The sequence below is a fragment of the Podarcis liolepis genome (assembly GCF_965112155.1).
Source record: "Podarcis liolepis genome assembly, chromosome: 7".
NCBI classification, from domain to species: Eukaryota; Metazoa; Chordata; class Lepidosauria; order Squamata; family Lacertidae; genus Podarcis; species Podarcis liolepis.
In genome coordinates this window covers 72,615,259-72,641,354 of record NC_139561.1, presented here as the reverse complement: position 1 = coordinate 72,641,354, position 26,096 = coordinate 72,615,259, and the positions used below count along the sequence as shown (strand labels likewise).

The window sequence follows — 26,096 nt, the reverse complement described above, 5'->3', positions numbered from 1 at the left end:
TAAGAGGTTTAACATAGTCACACAGCTTTACAAAGTGTCAATCAAGCTGTGTAGTCTGAAAAATCAAATGATTCTTCTGTTCGGAAACAGGTGTGGTACCATTCCAGGTTTTGCAGGGTCTAGTCTAGGGCCCCCAAACTCCAGGTCCTTTCATTTGGGCCCCAGATCTCCTATCCCTCCCCCACTTTTCAAAAACCTTTTTTAAAGCTAGGGATGTTAAAGTCTTTCAAAAATGGAAATGGGAACTGAAATGCCAGTTTGCTTATTCATCCCATCTCAGGACAGCGGGGGTTAATCATCTCTCTGTCAGGGATTGAACTTCTGCATACAAAGCATTGTGTTTCATTGCTGAATGTTGCCTCCCTCTTGCATTATTCATTTCCTTCTCTCTCTTTTCAGGATAAGGAAAACAGAGCTTCATTAAAAGAATAACGTGATTGCTGCAGCCATGTCCCGAAAGGGTGAAAGTAACAACTTCTCATCGCTTCCCGTCGCGAAGGAAGATTGCCACGTGGATTCCGAGTTCAGATATACCCTGTTCACTGTCTACTATAGCATCATTTTCATTCTGGGCTTCATAGCCAACAGCTACGTCCTGTGGCTTTTCACACGGGTTTATGCTACGAAGAAACTAAACGAAATAAAGATATTCATGGTCAGCTTGACGACAGCCGATCTGCTCTTCCTGATCACGTTGCCAATGTGGATCGTGTATTACCACTACAGAGGAGACTGGATCATGCCCAGCTTTTTGTGTAACTTGGCTGGTTACTTATTCTTTGTGAACACCTACTGCTCAGTTGCTTTCCTGGGAGTCATAACGTACAATCGGTACCAAGCAGTCACAAAGCCCATTTCAGCAGCTCAGTCTACCACGCGAAGAAGGGGCATCTATGTCACAATAGCTATCTGGGTCCTGATCGCGGGCCCTTCTTCGTACTTCCTGTTTGGCAGCGGCACTACCCAAGAGGGGCATGTGACACGCTGTTTTGAGCGCTACGACCCAGAAAGCAGTAACATCCCTGTCCTTGCCTCCCACATCGTCATTTGCATTTGTTTCTTTATCACCTTCCTGATTGTCGTGGTATGCAATGCCTCCATTATCCGGACACTGCTCTCCCAAAAACCTCAAGCTCGGAAGAGCGCCCACATCAGGCAAAGGGCGCTCTATTTGGTGTGCACTGTCATGATTGTGTTTGTGGTCTGTTTCGTGCCTCACCACATTGTGGACCTTCCCTGGACCTTGATGGTTCTGGGCAAATGGGATATAAGCTGTAGGAGCAAAAGGTGGTGGGATCACATCCACCAGGTCACCCTGTTCCTCCTGGGGGCCAACTGCGTTCTGGATCCTGTCATTTACTGCTTCCTCACCAAAAAGTTCAGGAAACACCTTTCTGAGAACTTGAAAAACATAAAGGACAGTCGAAAGTGTTCCAGGCAAACAACAGAGACCACCGTGGAAGGGATGGTGGTGATGGAAGAGGGCTTCCATGCCTCCATCAAACCTTAAAAGTCTTCTTTTCTGCTTATGCAGCAGCAAATTCAGGCTGGTGACTGACACAGACTCTGCATTTCATCAAGAGCCTGGCAGATGCACACAGCTTTCCAGCTCTTCCCTAGATGCAATGGCAGGAACTGAAATGCACTTAGGAGGGCTAGAACACTGTGACTCAGGAAGAACGTGGGCTATCTAAGTTGTCCTTTGTTGTAACAAAAGGGAAATGCTTGGAATCACTTATGATGTCTTTTAAAAAGATGGACATTACATTCATTTTCTGGTTCGGATGCGGATTGTAGTGACATTTAGTTCCATAATTTCATCCTGAAGCTAGCTCAGAACTCTCCGGAGAGGGTTGGGCATCAGGGATGGGCATCCTTGAGCACCTGCTGAGATTTGTCTCTCATCTCAAAGCCCACTGCCAACCCTTAGAGCCTCCTGGCTCTCTTCTTATTCCCCCAGAGTGATTGAGCTATCTCAGCTGTGATAGGAACAAGGAAAAGGAACAACAGTGTTGGCTCAGCTCAGCTTCCTCCTTTGAGTAGCCATTCAGATTGGGCCTACAGCAGTGAAAAGCTGGACAATAAGGGCAAATGGGGCACAACCCCACAAGTTTGAGCCTACTCCCACCTGCCTGCTTTCTTTTCTACACTTGGCCAGGGGATGGCTCTGGCTCCTACTGCTGTTTTCCCTGACTTTCACCCAGTGGGCACCAGCCACCCTGACCCAGAGAAAGAGGATAATTGACTGGCAATGGTGACAGTGGCATGGAGAAGGTGGGCCTGTCAGGGAGGAGGCTCCACTGAAGGCATCTAACCTAAAATATGCACACTTCCCCCAATCACTCTTGAATTAATACTATTTGGGCTTCAAAAGCAACAGGGACTATTGTAACACTCAGTGGCCATAGAACAGGGGTGGGGAACCAATAGCACTCCAGACTTTGATAGATTACATCTTCCATCGTCCCATAGCTGTCAACGTTTCCCTTTTTTAAGGGAAATCCCCTTATCCCAAATAGGATTCCTCGCAAGAAAAGGGAAAAGTTGACAGCTATGTATCGTCCCTGATCATTAGTCATGCTGACTGGTAGCTGAGCCCAGCAACAACTGGAGGGCCACGTTCTCCATCTCTACCATAGGCTGTCATCCAGAAATCATCATAATCTGAGAGCAGAGATTTTGCATAAATTTACCTGCAGGTCTCAGGTGTGCATTCAATGTACACATGGTAGAAATTTCAGGAACTGAGGGGAGAAAAGGAATGGGTTCAGGAATGGACCATAGCTCAGGGGTTGAGAACATGCTTTTGCTATAATCAGGTTGTTGACTGATTAAAGTTCTCTGGCCTTCTAAATGTTTTTGTGGCGAGGGGGGTGTTATTGGTTTGTTTTTGTTTTATAGTGTTATTTTGTGTTCTCATTTTGTATTTTTATGCTGTGAACCGCCCTGTGATTTTTGGATGAAGGATGGTATACAAATTTAATAAGTAATAAAAAAATAATGCTGCTTCTCATTCAGAAGGTCCAAGGTTAAATTCATGGCATCTCTAGCTGAAAAGTTCAGATAGCAGGTGTTGGCTAATATACAGATTGGGTATAAGACTGCTTAACGTGTATTTAAAATATTTCCACATTACTGCTTTTGTGATGTGAGGAGGGTAGGAGAAAGCCCTAGATCAGGCATAGGCAAACTTGACCCTCCAGATGCTTTGAAACTACAATTCCCATCATCCCTGACCACTGGTCCTGTTAGCTAGGGATCATGGGAGTTGTAGGCCAAAAACATCTGGAGGGCTGAGTTTGCCAATGCAAACTCTAGATCATAGAGGGCTGGTCCCTACCCAAATAGATTATCCATTTTTCTGCTTGGCAAACCATAGCACCAACGAAACGGCACTCAGAAGGAAAAGTGAGAAGCCACTGTAAACACCATGCTTATTCACTGCATATACAGAAACTATGCTAACACCATACTATCATGGAAAGCCTGAAAAGTTGTATACCTGTTGCTTGTCTGTAGTTTCATTAATAAAAATGACAGCTCTAACCATTATAGCTGTTCAGCACTGCTACTTTCAGCCCAGTGAGCGTGTCTGTAGATTTTTTTGGTGTAGGATATTGAGGATCACACTAGTACAGATGTCTGGGAAAGAATAGCAGATTCTAGGCTGGGGACTTTTACCCATGGGCTGAGAACACCAGAGAGGGGCAGGAAAACATGAACAGGATGGGAGACAGAAGACCACCAAGTGGAATGTCTGGGATGTGGAAGAGCTACACTGCAGCTTCTGGGTCCACTAGAGCATGAATCCTCACACTTCCTCCTGCTGTCAAATCCAGGGAGATTTGAGCACTGAAACTCAAACCCAAGCTTCCTCAATAGAACAGGAAGGCTGAATGACATTGTAGGGCAGGGGTGGGGAACTTGTGGTCCTTGAGATGTTGTTAAGATTTCAATGCCAATTGATCCCAGCCAGTAAGGCTAATGGTCTGAGACAGGAAGCCAAAATTTGGAGGGGCATAGGTTGTTGACCTCTGTTCTAGGGAACTCTATGGTCAGGAGACCTGGTTAATTCAATCCCTTAAAGGAGAGACCCTCTGTGAATATAAAATTATCCAATGATGTTGGGGTGGGGCCCACCAATGTATGATGAAAGGAGAAAAAGTGGAGAGCCAAATGCATACCATCTAACATTTCACAGATGGAAATACAGACATGATTGCCATACTCACAGTGCCACATAAAGGTTACCACTGCAGTGTCCCTACGTTACACACTGGTGCTCTATGGTGCTTGCTGAATCTGTCTATTATGCAGTAGCTTTGTCCCAATGGATTTAAAAGCCAATAATGTGATTATTCTTAAAGTTAACAGTATACTATTGTCCTCCAATGTATCGTCAACAATTCGAAACACAGCCCAGCAGCTTCAATGGGTGAAATCAACCCTCAGGAGGGAAGTGGAACCTGAGTAGCAACTCACATTAACATTTTAACATATTTACTCATCTTTTATATATATATATTCTTTGAGTGCTTTCAGAAGTAAAGTGTCATTAAATCAACCAATAGGTTTATTTGAACTAGGCAGAGGGGAATGGAAGGATAGGAAGATAAGAACCGGAAGGGGGCAGCACAGGCGAGAAAATCAAATACCAGGAAGCTAAAAAAGCAACAGATGTTTTTGTTGCACAGGCAAAGGGCCAAGTACTTTCTTAACAAAGAGCCAAATATAGCAGGTCAGGTGGTGCAAGATGAGACAGTTCTTGCCGGGAGTGTCTGAGGAAACGGTGGTTGCTACTTCGGCCACACGCAACCAGGACTTAACATCCTCATCTAACCCTTTGCTGTTCAACAAGACCATTGCAGGAGGTGACCTCTGCTCTTGGTTTCAGCAATCTACAGGATAGAAATGTTCTCCACCCCAAGAGCTGTGGGGAAAGTATAATATGTCCATATCATAATAGAAAGGGGTTTCGGCTTTTGCTCTCAAACATTTTATTTGGGAAAGGTTTTTTTTTGGTATAAACTTTCTGTATTATTACAGAACAAACCTTACCATCCTAATACTTAATCAGAGCACATCCGTAGCCTCACAGTAATAAAATCAAACCCATCTAGATGTTAGATGTATACTCATTCCTTTAAAACAGAACTACAGTTCTGAGCATGCTTACTTGCAAGTCAGTTCCACTGAAACTAGTGGGACGTGCTGCCATGTAAATGTAGATTGAATTGGGCTGTAATCCTAATTACTATGAAGCCTAGGGCTTGCCGATCAGAAGGTCGGCGGTTCGAATCCCCGCAATGGGGTGAGCTCCCGTTGTTCGGTCCCACCTCCTGCCAACCTAGCAGTTTGAAAGCACATCAAAGTACAAGTAGATAAATAGGTACCGCTCCAGCGGGAAGGTAAACGGCGTTTCCGTGCGCTGCTCTGATTTGCCAGAAGCGACTTAGTCATGCTGGCCACATGACGCCGTATACCAGCTCCCTCAGCCAGTAAAGCGAGATGAGTGCCGCAACCCCAGAGTCATCTGCGACTGGACCTAACGGTCAGGGGTCCCTTTACCTTTAGGTTCCACTGAATTCAGAGGAGAAATGGGATCAATAGGACCTTACAGCTGTTAAATTATTTTCTGGGTGTCTAACAATCCTTGTGTGGTTTTCTGTGCAAAAATGGGAGGATGCCTTTTAAAATACATTATTTCTTCTAAAGTAGCTTGGCAACTGAAGAATTATCAAGACACTCTGTTGGTTCACTACCCTTTTACATTACATTCATAGCATTATAAAGTTAATTGAACTTCCTAGTATTATAAAGTTCAAATCATGATGACCGCCATTCAGCAAAGAAACGGAAGGTTTTCGTACAGTGTGAAGACTACAAATAAGTGGTTAGATTCTACAGCCAAATGTTGTACCTAGGCTTACAGAGACGCTACAGTGATGTGTTATAAATGTCAAAAATGTTAAGCGCAAGAGAAATTGGAAAAGACTAATAAGACTCTGTGGAAAGGCTTTATTGTATTAAAATAAATAAACAAAGTTTACAAAAAAAAAAGCATTTGAATCTTCAGTTTTAAAAAAATGAACATTGAGTATGGGTTGTTTTTACACAAGCATGGATTCTACAAAAAAAGCCTGAAAATACATTACATGAGGCCACATGTAAGGGAACAATGGGCAAATCTCCATCCTGGCAATTACAGGAAGAGAGGCAATCTGGCAACTCCACACACATCATTCTAAGATCCTGTGAGGAAAAGCTGGAAACTGGGAAAGCCAAAACCCCTCAGATGTAATTGCCCTCACTTAAGTTTTTCTTTGCCCAGACTGGCATACTTTTAATAATGGGTAAGGGAGATTAGCAGACTTGGATGTTCTGCGCAAGACACCATTTCAGAGCCTAGCTTGTTGTGAGGATAAAAGGCTGCTCTGAGCTTCACAGAGGAAGGGATTATACAAGTAGAAAGTTACAAAAACTCAACACTTTCTAAGCTGAACCCTTGCGATAGGCAATGGGTCCAAATACTTCGTTTTAGGAGTGTGCTAGCATAGGGCACCCCATTGCCCAATCCTTGGAACAGCTGCTCCAATTAAGGCAGGGGTTGCTGTGGCCCTGCAGTTGCTGGGGCTGTAACTCCTATCACCCCTGACAAAAGATTATGCTGTCTCAGTTGGAATCCAGCCGGTTCTGGATTGCCACAGGTCCTTCATCTCTGGTTTAAAATCCAACCTGCCAAGGGTTTCAGGATGGCTTGTGTAGGCTGACTAATAATAAAAATAAAAGTTCTTATATACTGCCCTATGTCCTGAAGCAAACCAGGGCAGTGCACAACGTAATAAAAATTGCATGCATGCATTTATGTTTAGTACAATCGGCTGCGTGCACACAAACTATCTAAAGCGCACGACTTCCCACAAGGAATCCTGGGAACTGCAGTTCACACTCGAGAGTTCTACCTCCCACCACTCTTGAACTACAGTTCCCAGGATTCCCTCGAGAGAAACCGCGTACTCTAATCGCGCGGCGTGCAGGCAGCCGCTGCGGCGGGCGACACCTAGGGGCGGAGACGAGTAACGCCGCCACATCTGCAGGCGGACGGCCGTTGCTTCCCCGCCGCCCTTTGCTAACCTTTGGCGAAGGTCGGGTCCGAAAAAAAAAAAAAAAAAAAAAGCGGCGCATGCGCTGTAATTGACCGGCCTCCAGCGGGGAGCGAAGGCAGGCGAGGCTAAGCGGGCCGTTGCTTGACAGCCACGCAGCCCAAGCCTCATTGCTCCTCTCTTCCCCCGCCCACGGCTACCAACGGTCACTTTGAAAGACAGAAACGAAGCGCCATGTGGGGGTGGGGGGGAGAGAGAAAGGCTCGCTTCAGAGAAGCCCATAGCAAAGATTCGGCCAACCAAATCCCCGCTTTCCCTTCTCGTCACTTCCGGCACAGAACTTCCGCTTCCGGGTGTGAAGCCTAGCCGAGGTTTGCCGAAGCGGGTCTCGGTTCCTTCCTTCCCTCCCTTCCTTTTTTCTTCCTTTCTTCCCTGAGAGTCCGGTCCGTCGCCGCTGCCATGTCGCCCAGTGCTGAGGTCGGCCGCGCAAACGACTCGTCACGGTGAGAGGGGAAAGAGCTCTTACTCCGCCTCCTTTCCTCCGCCCTCCCCCCCACCTCACCCGCTCCTCTTTCCTCTCGCGCGATCGGCTTGCGGTCGGTGGGCGTGGCCCGGGCAGCTGTTGGCGTGGCTCCTCCCCCCTCGCTCGCCGGTTACCTTGTCAGTCAGCGCAAGGAGGGAGGGAGGGAAGGAGAGCGGTGGGAGGGAGAGTTGCACGCTCCCAGGAACGGCGTGGCGGACCTGTGGAACTCACTGTCACATCATACGTGTGATGGCTTTAAAACATGGGCAGAGAAGCTGTGGCCCTGCAGATGGTGTCGCGCTACAGCTCCTCAGCAGCCGTGACCGTTGGGCGGGCTGGCTGGGGCTGGCGGGAATTGGAGGCTGATGAGGGCCGCAGGTTTCTCACTTCTGCAGCTAAAAGCATACTTCGAATGTCACACGGTTGATAGGGATTTTTTGGAGGTCAGACGAGAGTCACAAAGGTGAAGAAGGTGTGTGGTCCTCTGAAAGGAGGGGGAGGACATAAACGGCATTGCTTTGCATTGTAATTTTTGGTGGCTTAAATTGAGCCACCATGTTCAGAGGCAGTGTATCTGAATACCATGTGACTGTGGCGATGCACCCAGGTGGAGGAAGGGCTATTATTTTCAGGTCCTGCTTGTGCAAACCACCACCACCCCCCGGCCATATCTGGTTGGCCAGTCTGGATTCTAGGCTAGATAAGAATTTTGGACTGATCTTGAAGTACCTCTTATATAGGGGTAGTTGGGTCCCTGAGGAAAATCTCATGTTTAAAATAAGATATGAGTCTAATACCCCTGCCCGTATGGGCCAGTCTTGACAGACTCTAGGGTTGTGCGCTCATCTCACTCTAGAGGCCGGGAGCCAGCGCTGTCCGCAGACACTTCCGGGTCACGTGCCCAGCGTGACGAAGCTGCTCTGGCGAACCGGCACCAGAGCAGTACACGGAAACGCCGTTTACCTTTCCGCTATAAAGCGGTACCTATTTATCTACTTGCACTTAAGGGTGCTTTCGAACTGCTAGGTGGGCAGGAGCTGGGACCGAACGGTGAGAGCTCACCGCGCCGCGGGGATTCGAACCGCCGACCATGCGATTGGCAAGTCCTAGGCGCTGAGGTTTTACCCACAGCGCCACCCGCATCCCTAATACAGTGGTACCTCACGTTAAGTACTTAATTCATTCCGGAGGTCCGTTCTTAACCTGAAACTGTTCTTAACCTGAAGCTCCACTTTAGCTAATGGGGCCTTCTGCTGCTGCTGCTGCTGCCGCACCACCAGAGCACGATTTCTGCTCTCATCCTGAAGAAAGTTCTTAAGCTGAAGTACTATTTCTGGGTTAGCAGAGTCTGTAACCTGAAGCGTATGTAACCCAAAGTACCACTGTAATATAGGACTCATAACAAGTAAAATGTCAGCTCAGCTGTCATGCCGATGTAGTTGCTGGGCCCTTTCTCTGGTGGTCTGTAGTTTTATTTGTTTACTGCTGATTTGAAAGGGGAGGGGGTGGTTGGAAGTAGTAAGTGAAGCTGAAAAACGTGAATGGAATCAAAACAGGAATGGTCCATGCTTCTGTATTTGAGATAGGGAATACAGAAGCATGGACCATTCCTGTTTTGATTCCATTCACGTTTTTCAGTAGTGTGCATGTGTTTCAGTAGTGTGCATGTGTTGCTCACAGTTGATGGAGTTGTGCATCTGTTTTGCTATTTATGTACCCCAAGTTAATTTCAACTCCCAAGTGTGTGTTCTTTGATTGCCCTTGTGTGGACTCTGGGAATCACAATTTATTGAAAAGATTCATGAACCGCGCACAAATGGGCAGTGGCACAACAGTTGTGGCAAAATGCTGTACGGTACTGACAATCTTTTAAATCAACTATACTGGATCCAGAACTGCAATGGGAGTAATACCAGTAATAACACTTCAAAAATAACTGTCATATCAAAACATTATTAAGACATCCCCAGAAAGGGATACAAAATGGGATGATACATGTAGCTGAACCAACTTCCTATTGCTATTTGAAGAAGAAGGTACATAGGTCAGACCTGAACCAGAAAAATGGAAAAAATAATTAATTTTAAACCGTAATGGCTACAAAAGGTATTGGAGCTCCATCATGGACTTGCTCTGCCAGCAGAGGCATTCTAACAGTTGTGACATACCACTGTCACTTTAGTATTTTTTATTTTATTCATTCAATTGCAAAAATGTTACAGGAACAGGCAATTCTCGTAAGTTCAGCTTGGGTAATGTAATCTTCAAACATTAAGACTGTTCTGAGATCTGAAGTACGTGCTTGTAATATAGAAGCATAATGGGAGTAGGGAATGTGGTTTGATGCCTATTCCTGGATTTCAAAGTTATTTGCAGAAGATAAAATAAAAGGCATCTTTCTTTTAAATTAGATTGTTGAGAGGAATAAAAGTGGAGTGAAGAGATAAAGATTGGGGGTACAAGCATACATCGTTTATTGCTCTTCACATATATTGCTCCTTATGAGACTGGGTGCAATTGCAAGCAGCCCAGCCACATGGGGAAAGGAAGCCCCTTGCTGCCCCTCTTTTGGCCATGGGAGTGGAACTGGCTAGGGTTTCCCCCCTCCAACTCCTGCACCCAGAGGGTGTCTGATTTAATAGACTGCAGTATAGTGTAATAATAATAATAATAAATTTTTATTTGTACCCCGCCCTCCCTGGCCAAAGCTGGGCTCAGAGCGGCTAACAACAAGTAAAAATAGCACAGTCTACATAAAATCACACAGTCAATTAATTAAAATATATTCTTAAATCAATTCAGAATCAAATTAATGCCAACCATTGAGTTAGAGTTCTATGAGGATTACAGAAGGAGAGAAGGGGTCAGACTGTGCCTTGGCCAAAGGCCTGGCGGAACAGCTCCATCTTGCAGGCCCTGTGGAAAGATGTCAAGTCCCGCAGGGCCCTAGTCTCTTGTGACAGAGCGTTCCACCAGATCAGGGCCATGGCCAAAAAAGCCCTGGCTCTGGTCGAGGCCAGCCTAACCTCCCTGTGGCCCAGGATCTCCAATATGTTTTTATTTGAAGACCATAAGGTCCTCCGTGGGACATACCAGGAGAGACGGTCCCATAGGTAAAATATAACTTTTATATGCATGGGGGAACCAAAAAAGTAGTGACTTTACTGCAAAAAATTGCTTTACTGTAAGGGTCTAGAACTGAACCAACAATATATTCTCTGAGGTATACTTGTAGTTTTTGTGGGAAAGAACAGCTCAGTTCTGGGATTGAAAACAAATTCCTGTCCTGAGCATGTAACCAGAGGTACCCTGTTTCTTAATTCTAGGAATATTTCTCCCCTCGGCTATATTTTTACACCTGGTTTCAGTTGGTGGATCTTGAGGTTCTAATAAAAACAACAGCAAAAAGAAAATAGATCCTGCAGCAGCAGACAGAAAGACCCAGAAGCTAACTATGAAGACTCAGGTAAAATAACTGAGTAATGGAGGTGGTGGCCATTTGTGTACATGATCTTGCATGCTATATAGACAAACCTGGATTCCTTTGAAATCCGGGTTAACTAGGAGATTGTAAGGTACACCTGACAATGTCTATGGTGTAGTGGAGCATTCACACAAATGGTCACAATGTTAAACACAACCACCCCATCATAGAATTGTGGAGTTGGAAGGGACCCCAGGGGTCATGTAGTCCAACCCCCTGCAATGTAGGAATCTCAGCTAAAGCATCCATGACAAATGGTTGTCCAACCTCTGCTTCAAAGCCTCCAAGGAAGGAGAATCCACCACCTCCCAAGGGTCCATTCCACTGTCAAAACAGCTCTTCCTGTCAGAAAGTTATTCCTGATGTTTAGTCAGGATCGTACCCTTCCTCAAGCAACTTGGCAGAGTGGCAGGGCCTTGTTTCTGAAGCCAGTCCAAACTTCAGATAATATCTGAAGAGCAATTGCTAAGAGGGTTCTTTGCCCCAGTTCCAAGTTTGGGAGTAGGGCAAGAGCTTGCCAGGGGTGGGGGAGCAAGGGGCCAAATGAGGCTCTAGGATTCTCTCTAGGCTACAGTAAAATAGGCTTTAACTCACTGTTAAACATTGAGACATACTGATAGACAATCATGAGATTATGAGCGTATACTTGCCTTGTACTCAGATCTTAGTTTATATCAGTTTTTTAAAAGAGACAATATGATTTTAAAAGAAAACTTAATTAGATTTCAGTAAAATTCTGATTTTCTTGATTTTTTCAAAATAATTTTTATCTGCATTGTTTTGAGCCTGTTACTATGGTAACATGGTTGCTAAAGCATAAAGCATTAGACCTGGTTGCTTACTCCCAAATGGCACGGCTGCTTCTTGCTTTGAACAGCGTTCTTGTCAGAGGAATAGGCTAATGCAAAGCACTAAACATGTTTTGGAAAACAAATATAAAAGATCTTGCTAGAGATCTATACAGGCAGGATGTGCAGAATCTTGCGGCCTTCAGTGGTCAACATTTGAAACTGTTATCTTTAATTGTCTACTTACACATCTATGAAAACGAATAAAAATTACTTACAAAAAAAACCCAACAACATATCGAAGCCCTGCACACATTTGGAACATTTTGCTCTTGCTGGTAATTGAAGCAAGCTCTAGCTAACTAAATTAAGACTGATAGCAGCCTTAGTTAAATAAATACAACTCTTGTTTAGTGCTTTGATTTTGTCAGCCAACTGCTAGCAGCACAGAAAGGTTAAGGCAGTGCACTTGCTGAATGAGACTTTCTTCTGAGTAAACATGCTTAGGATTACATCACCAATAGCTCAATCCTGTGCATGTCTACATGGAAGTAAGTCCTGCTGTTTTCAGTACGGCATCCTCCTTTGTCAGATTGCAGCCAATGTGTTTCTTTAAAGCTGATTGTTTTTCTTTTAATTATCCTGTACTGTAGTTGCAGGTGTTCAGAAGAGATTTAAACAGATTATTCATAGATACTAGTTGATCAATCAGTTCATCTGTCAATGGGTAAAAACAGTATTTCTGAAGCCAGGGACATTCTTCCTGTGTTTTTAGATTATGCACATATATACCATAGTAAGCATCCTCCTTAGTCATTTATCTTTCATTGGAAATAAGAATGCTTCATTTAAGATGCTGCAGTTTTTAAGGACTTGTACTAAGAAATTGTGTATATCTGCTGCCCGATAAATGGGAGTTCCTTTATAGTCAGTGTAAAAGTTTTAAAATTGATTTATCTGGCTAAGTAATAGACTAAATGTTGTAGCTATAATTTTGACACAAGGAGTAGGGCAAAGTCTTGGTCTCATTTTTTGTTGTGTGTGTACAAACCTTGACATCTCTTTTTGGTGGGGGTTTTTAAATTGTGAATCAGTTTGGCAGCCTGGAATGTTACAGTGGCAATTCTTGGTTTGTTGGTATGCTCAGATTTAAAACAGCAACAATAATTATCTTAAGATAATTCTAAATTTATCACACACTTTCACTCTGTTGTTCCCCAGGAACCTGTACTGAGTTTCTGAACTTGGAGGTAACATATTGATTTCTTGACTAAGAGCCATTGATGGCCTGCTATTCCAAGAATTCTTTCAGTTCTCTTTTAAAGCCCTCTATAACAGGCATGTCCAACGATCCAATATAAAAACTGGCAGTGATCTACCACCCAGGGATGGGTGGGCGCACGCTGCTGGCTGCTTCTCCTGAAGGGACAGGAATGGGAGCAGGGTGGGCGGGTGGTTGCTGGCTGCTTCCCCAGAGGGGGCAGGGATTGGTGCAGGGTGGGCGGGCGATGCCGATCCTGCCTTCTCCCCCTGCCTCCCTCCACCCCTGCGCAGGCGATGCTGTTGCTGGTCCTGATCCCGCCTTCCCTCATCAGAAACCCGGCTCCTTCATGCCCCAAAGCCGTTGTCTTTATGGCTATTGAGGAGCGTGCTGTGCTCTGGCTGCCTTGGGCCGGCGATCGACCCAGATCAACCTTGTGATCGACTGATCGTTCAGGATCAACGGTTTGGACATAGAGGCTCTATCTATAAGAACGTAATAAATCACAAAACGCTGATTTTTTAATTGGAGGTTTTGGGGTGCCCAATCTTTTGCATGGCATCTGAATTCCCAGTTATGTCTGTGCCCTCTGCTGCTAGATTATGCATGAAAAACAATGCATTCTGCTTCAGAATTTGGATTTCTGACTCCATCAGATCATGATTATTTATTTAATATGTATACCGCCCTATAACTGTAGATCTCAGTGTGGTTCACATCATAAAAGTACACCATAAAAGAACCACAAAACACATAATAAAAACAAAAAAGAGATAACCCAATAATCTCTCCTTCCACAACACATTTTAAAAGGGCATTAGCTGTCAATCAGCCAAAGGCCTGGTTAAAGAGGAATGTTTTCACCTGGTGCCTAAAAGTGTATAATGAAGGCACCAGTCAAATCTCTCTGGGAAGAGCATTCTGCAAGTGGAGAACATTCCTTCCTTTGCAGAAAAGGCCCATTCTTGTGTTGCCACCCTTTGAACCTCTCGTGGAGGAGGCACATGAAGAAGGGCCTCAGAAGATGATCTTGGGGTCTGGATAGGTTCATATGGAGAGAGGTGGTCCTTGAGGTATCGCGGTCCTGAGCCGTTTAAAGTAGTTAAAAAACATAACACCTCAGTAAAAGTTGATTGCATTAGAAGTTATATTCCAAAGGCATGTCTGAAATCAAAGTTTTTAAAATATGCCTAAAAGAAAGCAGGGATGACTCCTGCTGAACTTCTGCTGGCAAGCAGTTCCACAAGGCAGGGCTTGCCTCACTAAAGGGTTGGCTCCCGAGAAAGACTACCCAAACCTCAGGGGCATGGGAGATTCCCAAAAGTGCCCAATCAGAAGTTGTCAGTGATCAAGGCTGTAGCAGCATGAGGAATCAAGCAGTCTTTCAGATACTACATTTATTTCTCACTTTTCCCCTAAGTGGTGTATGTGGTTCCCCAATTCCAGTTTCATTCTCACAGAAACACTGTTTGCATTATGTTCAGCCGAGAGACAGTAACTGGCCCACAGCAAGATACAGAGCTTCATGGCTAAAAGGGGATTTCAACCCTGTTCTCCCAAGTCCTCCAACACTCTTAACCACTACAGTATTCTGGCTCTCAAATCCAGGGCTCCCTTGGGAATGTGGAACTAGTTGTGTTGTTTTTTTGGCTCTTTCCCAGTGATAGGAAATGTAAGATATGTTGAATAATAGCTAGATCAGTGGTAGTAATTTTAACAATTTATTGGTTAATATTTTTTTTAAAAAAATGTTGTGGTTACTTCATTCTGGCATCACAATATTTTTAAAAACGGCAACATAGACAGCTCTGTAATGCAAGCTCATCTTAAATAAATTATAGCACTTTGAAGTTGTGCTTATGGTCAGAATGCCAGAATTATTATTTTTAAAAAAAAAAAATCATATTGAGTATTGTTACAAAATAAAATAAAGTACACTGTGCTTTAAAGGGTATTAGATTTGTTCCAAACATGAAGGTTTTTTCGGAAAAGCAACAGGCAGTGCTGTTGAAAATTTATTTGTGACGCCTCCAGGAAAATTAGGTCATATGATGTAATTATAAGACCAGAAAAAAATAAATCTCAAGCTTCATTGTTAAGCATGCTAACAGGATTTATTTCTGAGTAAACATGGTTAAGATCAGGCTACAAGTTGTTTAACAGATATTACTCTTTGTTACTTTAGTAATTGATTGTATTTATTATCTAAGGTGGTTGCATAAGAGTGAGAAAGCAACTTCAGAAATCCCTGCTATTCCCCAGAGGTGTGTCCACACCAGCCAATTTTTCGGTGATCTGTTCTCATTTAATCCGTTTTTTCTGCAGACTGAACCAAATGCTGTATTCTGTCTGTGTTTGAATTAATGAAAAGCCATTGTTCCAAGACACTGAATGGAAGCAAATAACCTCTCTATATATGTGCTTTGTTTTTGAATTTATAAAACATGAAAACGTATACCACATAATATTGGAGTCAGCCTGCGTGCTGTCTTTTGCAGTAGAAATGCCACTGTGGAGAAGCATTTCAGAGTTTTGTCTCATTTTGTAGTTCTATTCCCACCTCCTCAACCTGTGTTGGAGTTCTGTTTAGGTTTTCTTTTTTAAAACAGTCTTGACTTTCCCCCGCTTTCCTCTTCGGCAGTCTTCACAAAGTGATATACTGTATATTCTCTTCTCATTGTTTTGTTGTTTTCTGCGTTTTGTACGTGGATGTTACCTGGAACATCTTTTTCTTTTCATTGTCTCCCCTTTAACATTTTTTTGCACACTCCCATTACTGTACTGTTGCACTTCTGGGGGTGTTCAAGTATCGGCACCGTTACAATAAACCCAAATACCATACTTCCCCCCCCCCCATCCCAAGCTAGAAAAACCTGCAGCTCTATTCATTGGGCTTAAAAGGTACAATGGGCAAATCTCAGAGATGTGAAGGAACAAGGAGTATGGCCTCTTCTTGGGTTGCTTCAGAGTTGTAGAATGAGTACTAATTAATTTTTTCTATGATTTTGATTAGCTTTCTTTTATACATGTATTTTTAATTGGTTTGTTAACTATTGCATGAATGTATTTATTGAAAGACAAGCTAGGAGTATTAGAAAGAAGGAAATAAATACTAAATGGGAAAACAAAACATTATAATAGTGAAGGTCTCCTGGGGTAGCTGTGCTTCAAAACGGGGGCAATTAAGAGATACATGAATTTTCATTGGCTGTATTTTAAATAGTTTTATATTCTCACCATCTCCCAATTTATGCAGTGCTTCTCATACTGTTTTTTGAAGTGCTTTTCATTCATTTATTATTTGAATGACTCTTCTCCCACTTTTCAACGCCAAAGTGTACTTGAGGCCGCTCCCAATAAAAAGACACCTGCAAATCAATTTTTAAAACCCAGTTAAAAAGCAATAAAATGATGCAGGTCTATAAAAATCAATACAAATCAATAAAATGCAAAATGTTAAAATACAAATCATGAATAAACAGTTAAAATCCGGCTGTTAAAACATCAAAGAAGGCTAATAAAGAGCATGCTTACTTGAATTTTGTTATTTCTCATCTATCCAGCCAAAGGGTTCAGGGATGATAATGATGCTATTAAAAAAAAGTCACTTCCCTAAATGCCAGTGGCATTCATATAGCGCCCCACTCCTAATCAATCTCATTTTTCATTGCAGAATCCAGCGGCGTCTCCATCATGGTGTTTCCCAGATTGGCATTGTTCAGTAATACATGTCAGAAAGACGAGGGATGAGTGATTGGGGTGGGGTTTCAGTGGAAGCAGGATAAGCCATATACTAAATATACTACAGCTGTGGTGGCTGGGACCTTAAATGGCTCTTTGGGGAGGCGAAAACAGAAGTTGATGCAGAATTCCTGAGTGCCTAATTCATGGACATGATGGAGTGGCTATCCAGGACAGCTGACTCAGAAGTGAGTCTGCAAAGACCACCTGGCATGTGAAGGTTGTGCTAAGACAAGCTGCTTTTCTGCAGTTGAGGAGAAGAGAGTCCCTGCCCGGGGAAGGGAAAGGAAGATTCCCTGAACATGCTCTGTAAATTTGGCTGGACTCTGACAGTAAGAGGAGGGCACTAGGAATCAAAGATATGTTTTAGTACTGACATATGCTTACTTTTTGGAATGTAAGTAAATTTACCTGTTGCAGTGATGCAGTATCCCAAGGAGTGGAGACAGGTACAAGTCCCTAACACATTGTCCTAAACCAAAATAGACATACTGCCATTCTGTTTTAGCTTTATTTGAGAATGGTGCTATACTTTTTGCCCCAGTGTGTCAGTTTTCTACACATTTGAGAAAGAGGCTTGTTTCCTGAATGCAAGGATTTTTTATTTTAAATGGGGCAATCATCTTAAGTGGCATAAACCGGGGACGACTCTACCATGTGGTTTTTCAAAGGTTGGCTCCAGTTCATTCCCTGGGTGCAAGAGACCACCTTGGTTGCAAGTCCTGGGGAACATGCTTCCTGGCTTGCATGTCTTTTCCACCTGGCCTAGGAAGGCAGGGCAGGGGTTCTGTTGCTGTTACTGTTGCCTTAATTGTTTTAAACTGCTTTTTAACTTCTGTGTTTTTAAATTGGGGGGTTTTGTTGTTTTTTAAAATTAAGGGACCTAAGATGTGCCTGGGAAGAGAGGAGCTGGGGAGAGCAGGGATGACTCCAATTGATGTGGTTCTGTGCAAGGGGAGGTATTGTGTGCTGGTGGGGCGCACGGCATGCGGACAGTTAGCAACTGTTCTGTGTACCAGCCTTCTTCCAACCTGAGGAGTTGTGGTCGTCCTTTCAGCCAGCCCTCAGATGTGCTTGGATGGTTGTTTCCAGGGGGTGATGCTGGAGGAGTGCTCTTTAGCCTTGTGGAGCCTTCAATCTGGGATTCGATTTTATCCCCTATGCTGTTTTAACATCTACATGAAACTACTGAGTGGGGTTATCCAGAGTTTTGGAGTATGTTGTAAGAAATTTGCTGATGACACACAGTTCTACTTCTCCTTTACATCGGCAGGTGTGGCTGTGGATGTGCTGGACCATTGTTTTGCCCTGGTAATGGACTGGATGAGAGCCAACAAACTGAATCTCAATCCAGACACTGTTAGTGGGTGCTTCCCTAGAATGGTTGGGTGGGAGGTGGCCTGCTCTTGATGGCGTTACACTCCCTCTGAAGGAGTGGATATATAGTTTGGGGGTACTGCTAGATCCTTTGCTGTCACTTGAGTTCCTTATATCAGCTTTAGTTGGTGGTTCAGCCACACCCCTTATTTGGACAGGGATAGCCTAACTTCCGTCATCTATGCTCTGGTATACATAGGGAATAACTGTCTGAAGATGGTTCAAAAACTTCAGCTGGTACAGAATTTGGTGGCCAGGTTGCTAACCAGGGCAAGGTGATTTGAGCATATTACACTGATCCTGGCCCAACTGCACTGGCTGCTAATTAGTTTTGTGTTCTCATTTTTTATTTTTTGTTGTGAACCGCCCTGTGATCTTCAGATGAAGGGGGTATACAAAATTTATTAACAATAAATAAATGCAAACATAAATAAATACATAAATTCACCAAAATATTCAGGGTTATATGTAAAAGAGGTTTTTGTGTAAACCAATTTTATGTAAATCACTTCTGATGATTAAGGTTCTGATGATTGAGTGGTATATAAATCCTGTTCAATAAATAGTAAAGGGAAGATTAGAATGGTGGTGGTTTTCTTTTCTTTGTTTTCCTTGCAAACCATGTTTTTTGCTGCTGCAGATGGAATGGAACAGTGAATTTCTTACTGGCGATTGTTTTGGTTAGCCCTAGTTTTTACCTCACTCCCCCCCCCCCCACTTTTTATGTTATGCTTTTGTCATTTCCAGTCTTACAAGTAGATTCTTTTCTTTAAAAGGCATCAGTTTTGTTTCTTAGTCAGTGAGAGGGTGTTTTTTAACATCTTAAACTTTACTATAGTACACCACAGAAGCTGGATTGTTTTTGAAATCTCTTTCACATACCAGCCAGTTGCTTGAGCAGACTGCAGCCATGAATGCATACCATCTGACATTTCACAAACAAAACTGGGGGTGCCCTTATCTATTCATAATGCCTCAATTCTGACACAAAGGATTATTCCCAAGTACATACTCTGCTTAAATATTACTCATTGTGGATGGCTCCTTCTTGATTGCTGTATTAATTTACCTTGCAATAACTTCATGCTAAGAGCATTAAAAAAAGAAGTTTCCCCAAAACCTACTGACATCTCCCTCTTACGCATTGGTGGCACCACTTTGACAATACAGTGGTACCTCGGGTTAAGAACTTAATTCGTTCTGGAGGTCCATTCTTAACCTGAAACTGTTCTTAACCTGAGGTACCACTTTAGCTAATGGGGCCTCCCGCTACCACCGCCACGCAATTTCTGTTCTCATCCTGAAGCAAAGTTCTCAACTCGAGGTACTGTTTCTGGGTTAGCGGAGTCTGTAACCTGAAGCGTCTGTAACCCGAGGTACCACTGTATAAGGAGCCATGCTTGGAGAATTTGCTGTTAGTATACTTAGGAACACAGGAAATTTCCTTATTTTGAGTCTTACCATTGGTCTATCTAGATTAGTATTGCCTACTGCACGGACTGGCAGTGGCTTTCCAACATTTTAAATAAGGAAAAATCTCTCTCAGCCCTACATGCAATGCCAAGGATTTAATATGGCATGCAAGGCAGATGGTCTAGAACTGAGTTGTGGCTCTTCCCCTCTACTTTCCACTGGTTAAACTCTGCCTCTCTAGATGCTGTCGTGTTCCAACTTCTGTCAGCCCCAGGCAGCATAGCCAATGGTCAGGGATGATGGGAGTCGAAGTGCAGGAATATCTGAATAGCCATAGACTCCTACTTTACAGGATATGAAAGGCTGTCTGGAAAAAGAAGTCTAAACACTCAGCAATTTGCACATACATCCGTGTACCTGAAATTGTACTAAATTGTGTACAATGGTACTAAATTGTGGTCACACTAAACAAGTAAGAAGCATCTTTATTGGTCAGAAACTAGGGGAAGGGAAACCACAACAACTCCCGTTATAAGAAGACTGGGGAAGACGTATATGGCACAGAACGTTAATTTTTAAAACAATGTATACTGTAATAGGAAATTTTGGAAAGGATCTCTTAAGGCAAAAACCCAATGCTCTTTGAATTGTAGTATATATTTATTAGGTATTGGAACCAAAAAACACTATCAGAGTCTTGGAAGTTAACGAAACAAACAGCGTGGAAACAGAACCAGTGTGATTTATATTCAAAAACATAGCTAAATGTTATATATTTTATTATCTAGTTTGTTAATGTTTTTGTCTTTTTCATTTCTTTAAAAGGAACATTATCCCATCCTAGATTATAGTGCTAAGCACACTCGTATGACAGTCAGTTCTATTACAGATGGAGGGATCTGCTCAATGTCATTTCTAAAAGAAATCGTTGAAGCCTAAGGGAAGAAGAGACAGATACCCAAAGTAGTCACTGTCCTTGATATATTGAGGAGACGTGTGTTTTTGATTATTTTCAAAAGCAAAAGGCAAACCTCATTCCTTTTTTTAAAAAAAGAACTTTGTACCATACAGGCTTTTAATAAAATTGATAGACTGTTCATTCTTCAAATTAATTTAAAATACCCACATCTGTTTTCCTTAATAAATGGACCTTGGATTATGACAAATAGTTATATCATATTCACTTAACTGATTTTAGCACAGATTGACACAGAATGTGAGGTTGGTCTCATCTTTGAATGTTTATTAATGGCAATAAGAAGCGTAAGTGTTGAGTCATGGTATCTTTCTATAGAAGCACAAAAAATTGCATCTTTTGTTTGATAACCACCTTTTGAGTCAATGAGTCTCAAGACAGAGTTAAAGGAAATGAAGCGAAATGCAGTCGATAATGCGTTTGTAATTTGTTGCGTTCTTTCTGTACAGCTTCTGGGGAAGCTCGTTCAACCAGAGGTTGGTTAATGAAGCTTGCTTTTTTGCTCTGCACAGTTTCACATGCATCTGCTTGTAGTTGCTGTGCGGGTTTAGCATTTAAGTAATTTGAAGATCTAAGAAAACAATTGGCATGGGCATTAAACGTTGCTAAGCAATAGGAAATGACACTTTGTAGCAAGGGAAATTTATACAACGTTGTTGGGTTTGGAAAACGGTGGCACATGCTTCATTAAAGCTGCCATTTAAAGAGAGAAAGTTGTTGAAAAGCGGCAAATCTGGAGAACGAGGCGTTTGGATTCTTTGATTTTTCTGGGTTTCTGTGGGATGGAACCGACCACGCCACAAAGCTGTGGTATCAAAATTACTATTTTGATCAAAGGGAGATCATTGTTCTTATTTGCCGTTCTCGGTTTAAAACTCTTTTCTCTTGACGGATAAATCTAGTGGGGTGAGGGCTGTGGGGGCTGTACAAGAAAACAAAAAATAACCCAAATACTGCATCAGGGAAATGGGATTTCTGTCTGCTGCATAGAATATGAAAATGAACTAAATGTGTGTAGTTTGTATGCTTTTATCTGTTTATAGTCCTGGTGATGTTTAAGAAGCTATGCAAGAGACTGAACTCCACCCCCTGGCCACCGGATAACCAACCCCCCCCCCAATACTTTGTATTGCCTAGATCAGCTTCCCCAACCTAGTGAGCTCCAGATATTGGGGACTACAACTTCTGTCTGTTCCAGCCAGCATGACCAGTTAGCAGAGATGGTGGGAATTGTAGTCCAAAACATTGGAGAGAGCCAGTTTGGAGAATGCTGGCCTAGACACTTTCAGACCCATTATTTCAGCTATAAAGTTTCATTTGATGCACTCTAATCTACGACATAATAAATGTGTTAGATGCCGCAATACTTTTTGCTGTTTTTGCTGTGTCAGATAAGGTGGCTACCCCTCTGGAAGTTGCAGTCATAAATTCTAGAAATGTGGCACTTTCTGCAAATGCAAAGCTGAGATTCTTGGGCCACAATGAATTCTGTAGCCAGAACCAAATCCCCTGCTACAATATTAGAATACACACACCTGTGGAGAACTGCCCTTAATAATTTCATCATAGTTTGTTTGGATTTATAAGGTATAAAAACTCCTCTGCCGAAGTGCCTACTTGCACATAAATGCCCAGTGACAATGCTGTTGTTTCTTTATTCTCCCTGGGATTATATTTAGTGTTTTGATCTGCCTTGAAGCATTTAATGTTTCAGTTTTGCCCTTACAACATCTCCTTACTAATTTCTTTAATGTTATAAGGTAGACCCCCCTTTTGCATTGTTCCAGGAGTGCGTTATGTTAGCCTTTTTCAAAAATTAAAAATAAAACATACGTTCAGAAAGACACATTTAGCCTTGTTATAGGCAGGAGTGCAGTTAAAACATGCAGTGAGGATTTGAGTGCAAATGATGCTGGTATTTAATATTTCTCAGATTACAGGCGTTTACCTTGTAGTTTGTATAAAATGATTTGTGTTTTACGGATGAAACTGTAGAGTTCGGTAGAGTAAAAATATTGAAAGCAATATTTCTAATCACTTAGTTTTGCATCATCTAGATTTGTTTTCAGAGCATTTCTATTATAATACAGAAAACAACACATATGAATAAATAACATTTTGGAATTCACGGTTTCAGTATATGACATATCTAATTCTAAGTAAATTTGTGTGTGGTCGAGATCTTTTCTTCATAGATTGAATTAGTTTCCTCATCACATAAGCAAAGCTGCAATCAGATACACAGCTCCCTAGTGGTAAGTAGACTGATACAGCTAAGTCTGCTTTAGGAAATTTAGAAAGATTAAAGGCCAAAGTTGCAAAAATGTTTTCCGTATAATATATATGCAGACATTTTGTAAAATAAATGCATGAAATTCTCCACGGAAGAGTTAACCTTTGAAAGCCAATTGTTGATAAACTATCTTACAAATGCTAATGCACACTGGACATTGTTGTTGATAAACAATCTTACAAATCCTAGTGCAGGCGCATATTGGCGATAAACCATCTTACAAATCCTCGTGCAGCCGCAGAAAGACAGAGTGAGAGCAGAGAGCAAAAAGGTAGTAACATTATGTTTAGCAGAATCATTTGCTGTTAAATTTTAACCTTTCCATGGAGAGCTTCAGTACCAAATGCAGTTTTTAGTTGCTGTTGGGTTTTATGTTATCTTCTGACCGTTTAGTTTAAGAAATTGTTGTTAGCCATCTGCCGGAGCCCTTCTCTCTGTGCCTTACCATCAAGCATATAGCCATTTGACTGAGGACCTTTTCTGTGGTGGCACCACAAATATTATTAGTCTTCTAGTAATGGAAATTGGTTGAATTTTTTCTCTCCTTCTGAGTTAAATGTAATTGTGGTTGGTATTGGTTTTATTCGTTTGTATTGGCTTTGGAATTTACTGTTGACTATATCCTTATGTGATCTTGTTGTCATGAATTTGTTGTATGACATCTAGAGAATTGGTGTGAGACACAGCACCATAACAAATATACACATGGGGGGGGGGAATTATGGATAAACTGTGGAATGCCGCAGGGAGGTTTTCTGCATGATCATCATTTTCCCCCCAGGCAAAAATATTTTTATTCTTCAAGGAATTTTATGCATTTTAGATCTGCTTATGACAAAGTGATTTGCTGGTTTATCTTAATGTTGTTGTGACTCTTTATTGTCATTTGCTTTGTTTTTAGATTATGTAGGATATTTTTCCTTGTTTGAAGAAGAGCAGTATAGTAATATTTTGCATAAATATTATATAAAACTATATAAAACTATATTGAACCAGTCCAGAAATTTTGATTCATCTTTACATTGTTTCTGTTTATCATTTGTGGCTCGAGAGGATACTTTTTCCTGTCCGTTTTATACTGAAGTATATGCAACCTGTGCATTTTTTAAGACAAATATTATTTTATGCTGCCTTTCAGGCCAAAATCCTATCAAGAGAGTCTTTAATAATTATAGAACTATGAAAACCATATAATATAAGTTCAGGTAGGTAGCTGTGTTGGTCTGACGCAATCAAAATAAATTTAAAAATTAAAAAATGGTCCAGTAGCTCCTTAGAGACCAACTAAGTTTGTTCTGGGTATAAGCTTTCGTGTGCATGCATACCCAGAACAAACTTAGTTGGTCTCTAAGGTGCTACTGCACCATTTTTTAATTTATTTCATATAACAAATTTGAAAACCACAAAACTACAAATGTCATGTTTATTATTTTTTTTTCATAAAGCTAACAGCAGTGCCTAATGTTGTTTAAAACACATTTCAGTCTGTGGTTATAATCTGGAAAGGGGAGCCCTCCTGATTTTGGATATGTATGTGCTGTTTTGACGTTGCACGGAGACATGGGCGTCAGGTATTGGGCTGCCCCAAAGTCTGGTATGTCCTTTGAAGAAGGATTTACTTAGGGAGCAATCCTATGCACAAGAAGCTGATGTAAAGCCAGCCGTTGTAAATTAAGTCGGCGTAAAGTTACGCCAGATCCAAACCCTGTTCAGCAATGGGGCTGCTGCTGCTCTGCCTAAGAGAAAACGAGCCTTTAAAATAGTGTTTCTCGCCAGGTCATATAAATGAGCTGAATGAGTTTAGGATCCAGCCTATGCCCTCCCTCTCTGGTCCCACTCCTGGAATGCCCCTTTGGGGATTTAGACTGGTCTTGGCTCAGCCAACTGAACCCCAGCTGAGCTGGCATGAGCAAGTTACACCAGGGTATCTTAGGCTAAGCCAGGGTTGGGGACTTCACGATGGCTGAGCCGGAGATCTGCTACATCCTAAACTGCTCATCTCAGTGGATCTTGCCATAGGATCACCCTCTTGGACTCCCCAAACTGTCCAGTGTGTTATTATAAAGGCCGTTTTGGGATTATATGATTATGTTCGTACAATATTTTTCACATCCCTTCAGAATGAAGTTACTACCTTGATTTTTTTTAATGCCTTTGGGAAGGGTTCAGCCCAAGGTTAGGGTAGGATAGCTATCTCTTTTTTATTAATTTTTTATTAGGTAATCCTTTCAACATAATATCTTTCCAAGGAAGCATTTTGTATAGGGACTATTCGGATAAATCGGCACAAGGTGCTCTTCTTTCCATTTGTTTTAATGTGTGAAATTTTCAACGAAAAATTAATTCTGAGTACATATTATAGGCCCGCCTGGATTATGCATACATTTGAGAAAGGCAGGTTAAAAATTATCATAAAAATAAATAAACGGGAAACAGAATCAAAGAGCCGCTGCAGAGGCAAAAAGGCTTTATCCTTAAATATTTTGTGGGACAAAAAGGTTTTAAAACACGCCCAAAGACTGCAAGAAAGGAGGCATGATGGATTTCCTCAAAGTTGTGTAGTCATGCCACCACCACTGAAAAGGCCCTGTTTTGAATGTTTGTTTGTTTGTTTACAAAAATTGCAAGATGTACTCTTTTGACTTTCAGCTGTTGGTGGCTTTCTAAATTGATAGATGTCTTTTCCTGTTATTGTTTGTGTTATTTGTGTTGTTATTCTTGGAAAATAATTAGAGCAACTAGGGAAAAAGTGGCAAATAAAACAAACAAACAAGAAATTAAGCAACTGGATCCATCTACTCCTGATTTCTCATTTCCCAGTGTTGTTCACCTGATGCCTCCAGGAAATCCGCTGGCAAGGCATGAAGACAATACCAACTTGCCCCAAACTGATTCTCAGTGGTATATTTGTTAAGAGCCATTGATAGACTTTTGTCTAACCCCCTACTTTATGGCCATCTATACTAGTGGCATTTACCTGTTTGTGCAGCTGTGACTATAACTTTTGTCCTGGTTTTGCGTTGGTGATATGTTCTTGCGCATGTGTGTGTGTGACGGTTATGTAAGTGCTCTACATTAAAGCAGGTTAGATTGTATCGTAGCGTTCACTAACAACATGGCCTGGACTTTTATCATTT

The 26,096-nt window shown here is 42.1% G+C and overlaps 2 protein-coding genes across 10 annotated transcripts in view; both read left to right on the top strand.

Annotated features, from left to right (window-relative positions):
- Positions 1–448: 448 nt before the first annotated feature.
- On the top strand, positions 449–1,398 carry PTAFR (platelet activating factor receptor; the record flags this gene model as incomplete). Its single annotated transcript, XM_083512611.1, has 2 exons — positions 449–1,274; positions 1,379–1,398. 2 exons carry the CDS (start codon positions 449–451, stop codon positions 1,396–1,398), a joined length of 846 nt encoding a protein of 281 aa, XP_083368737.1.
- A 4,610-nt stretch (positions 1,399–6,008) lies between these two features.
- EYA3 (EYA transcriptional coactivator and phosphatase 3) overlaps positions 6,009–26,096 on the top strand; it is a 51,431-nt gene continuing 31,343 nt past the window's right edge. For 3 of the 9 annotated variants that reach the window (XR_014528315.1, XM_083512318.1, XM_083512314.1), the window contains exon 1: positions 6,009–7,606. The gene's annotated coding sequence lies outside the window, so the exon portion shown is untranslated. Of the gene's footprint in view, positions 7,607–7,768; positions 8,099–10,952; positions 11,093–26,096 lie in introns of those variants that run through there. The other 6 variants (XM_083512319.1, XM_083512315.1, XM_083512320.1 and 3 more) reach the window with 5 other exon arrangements.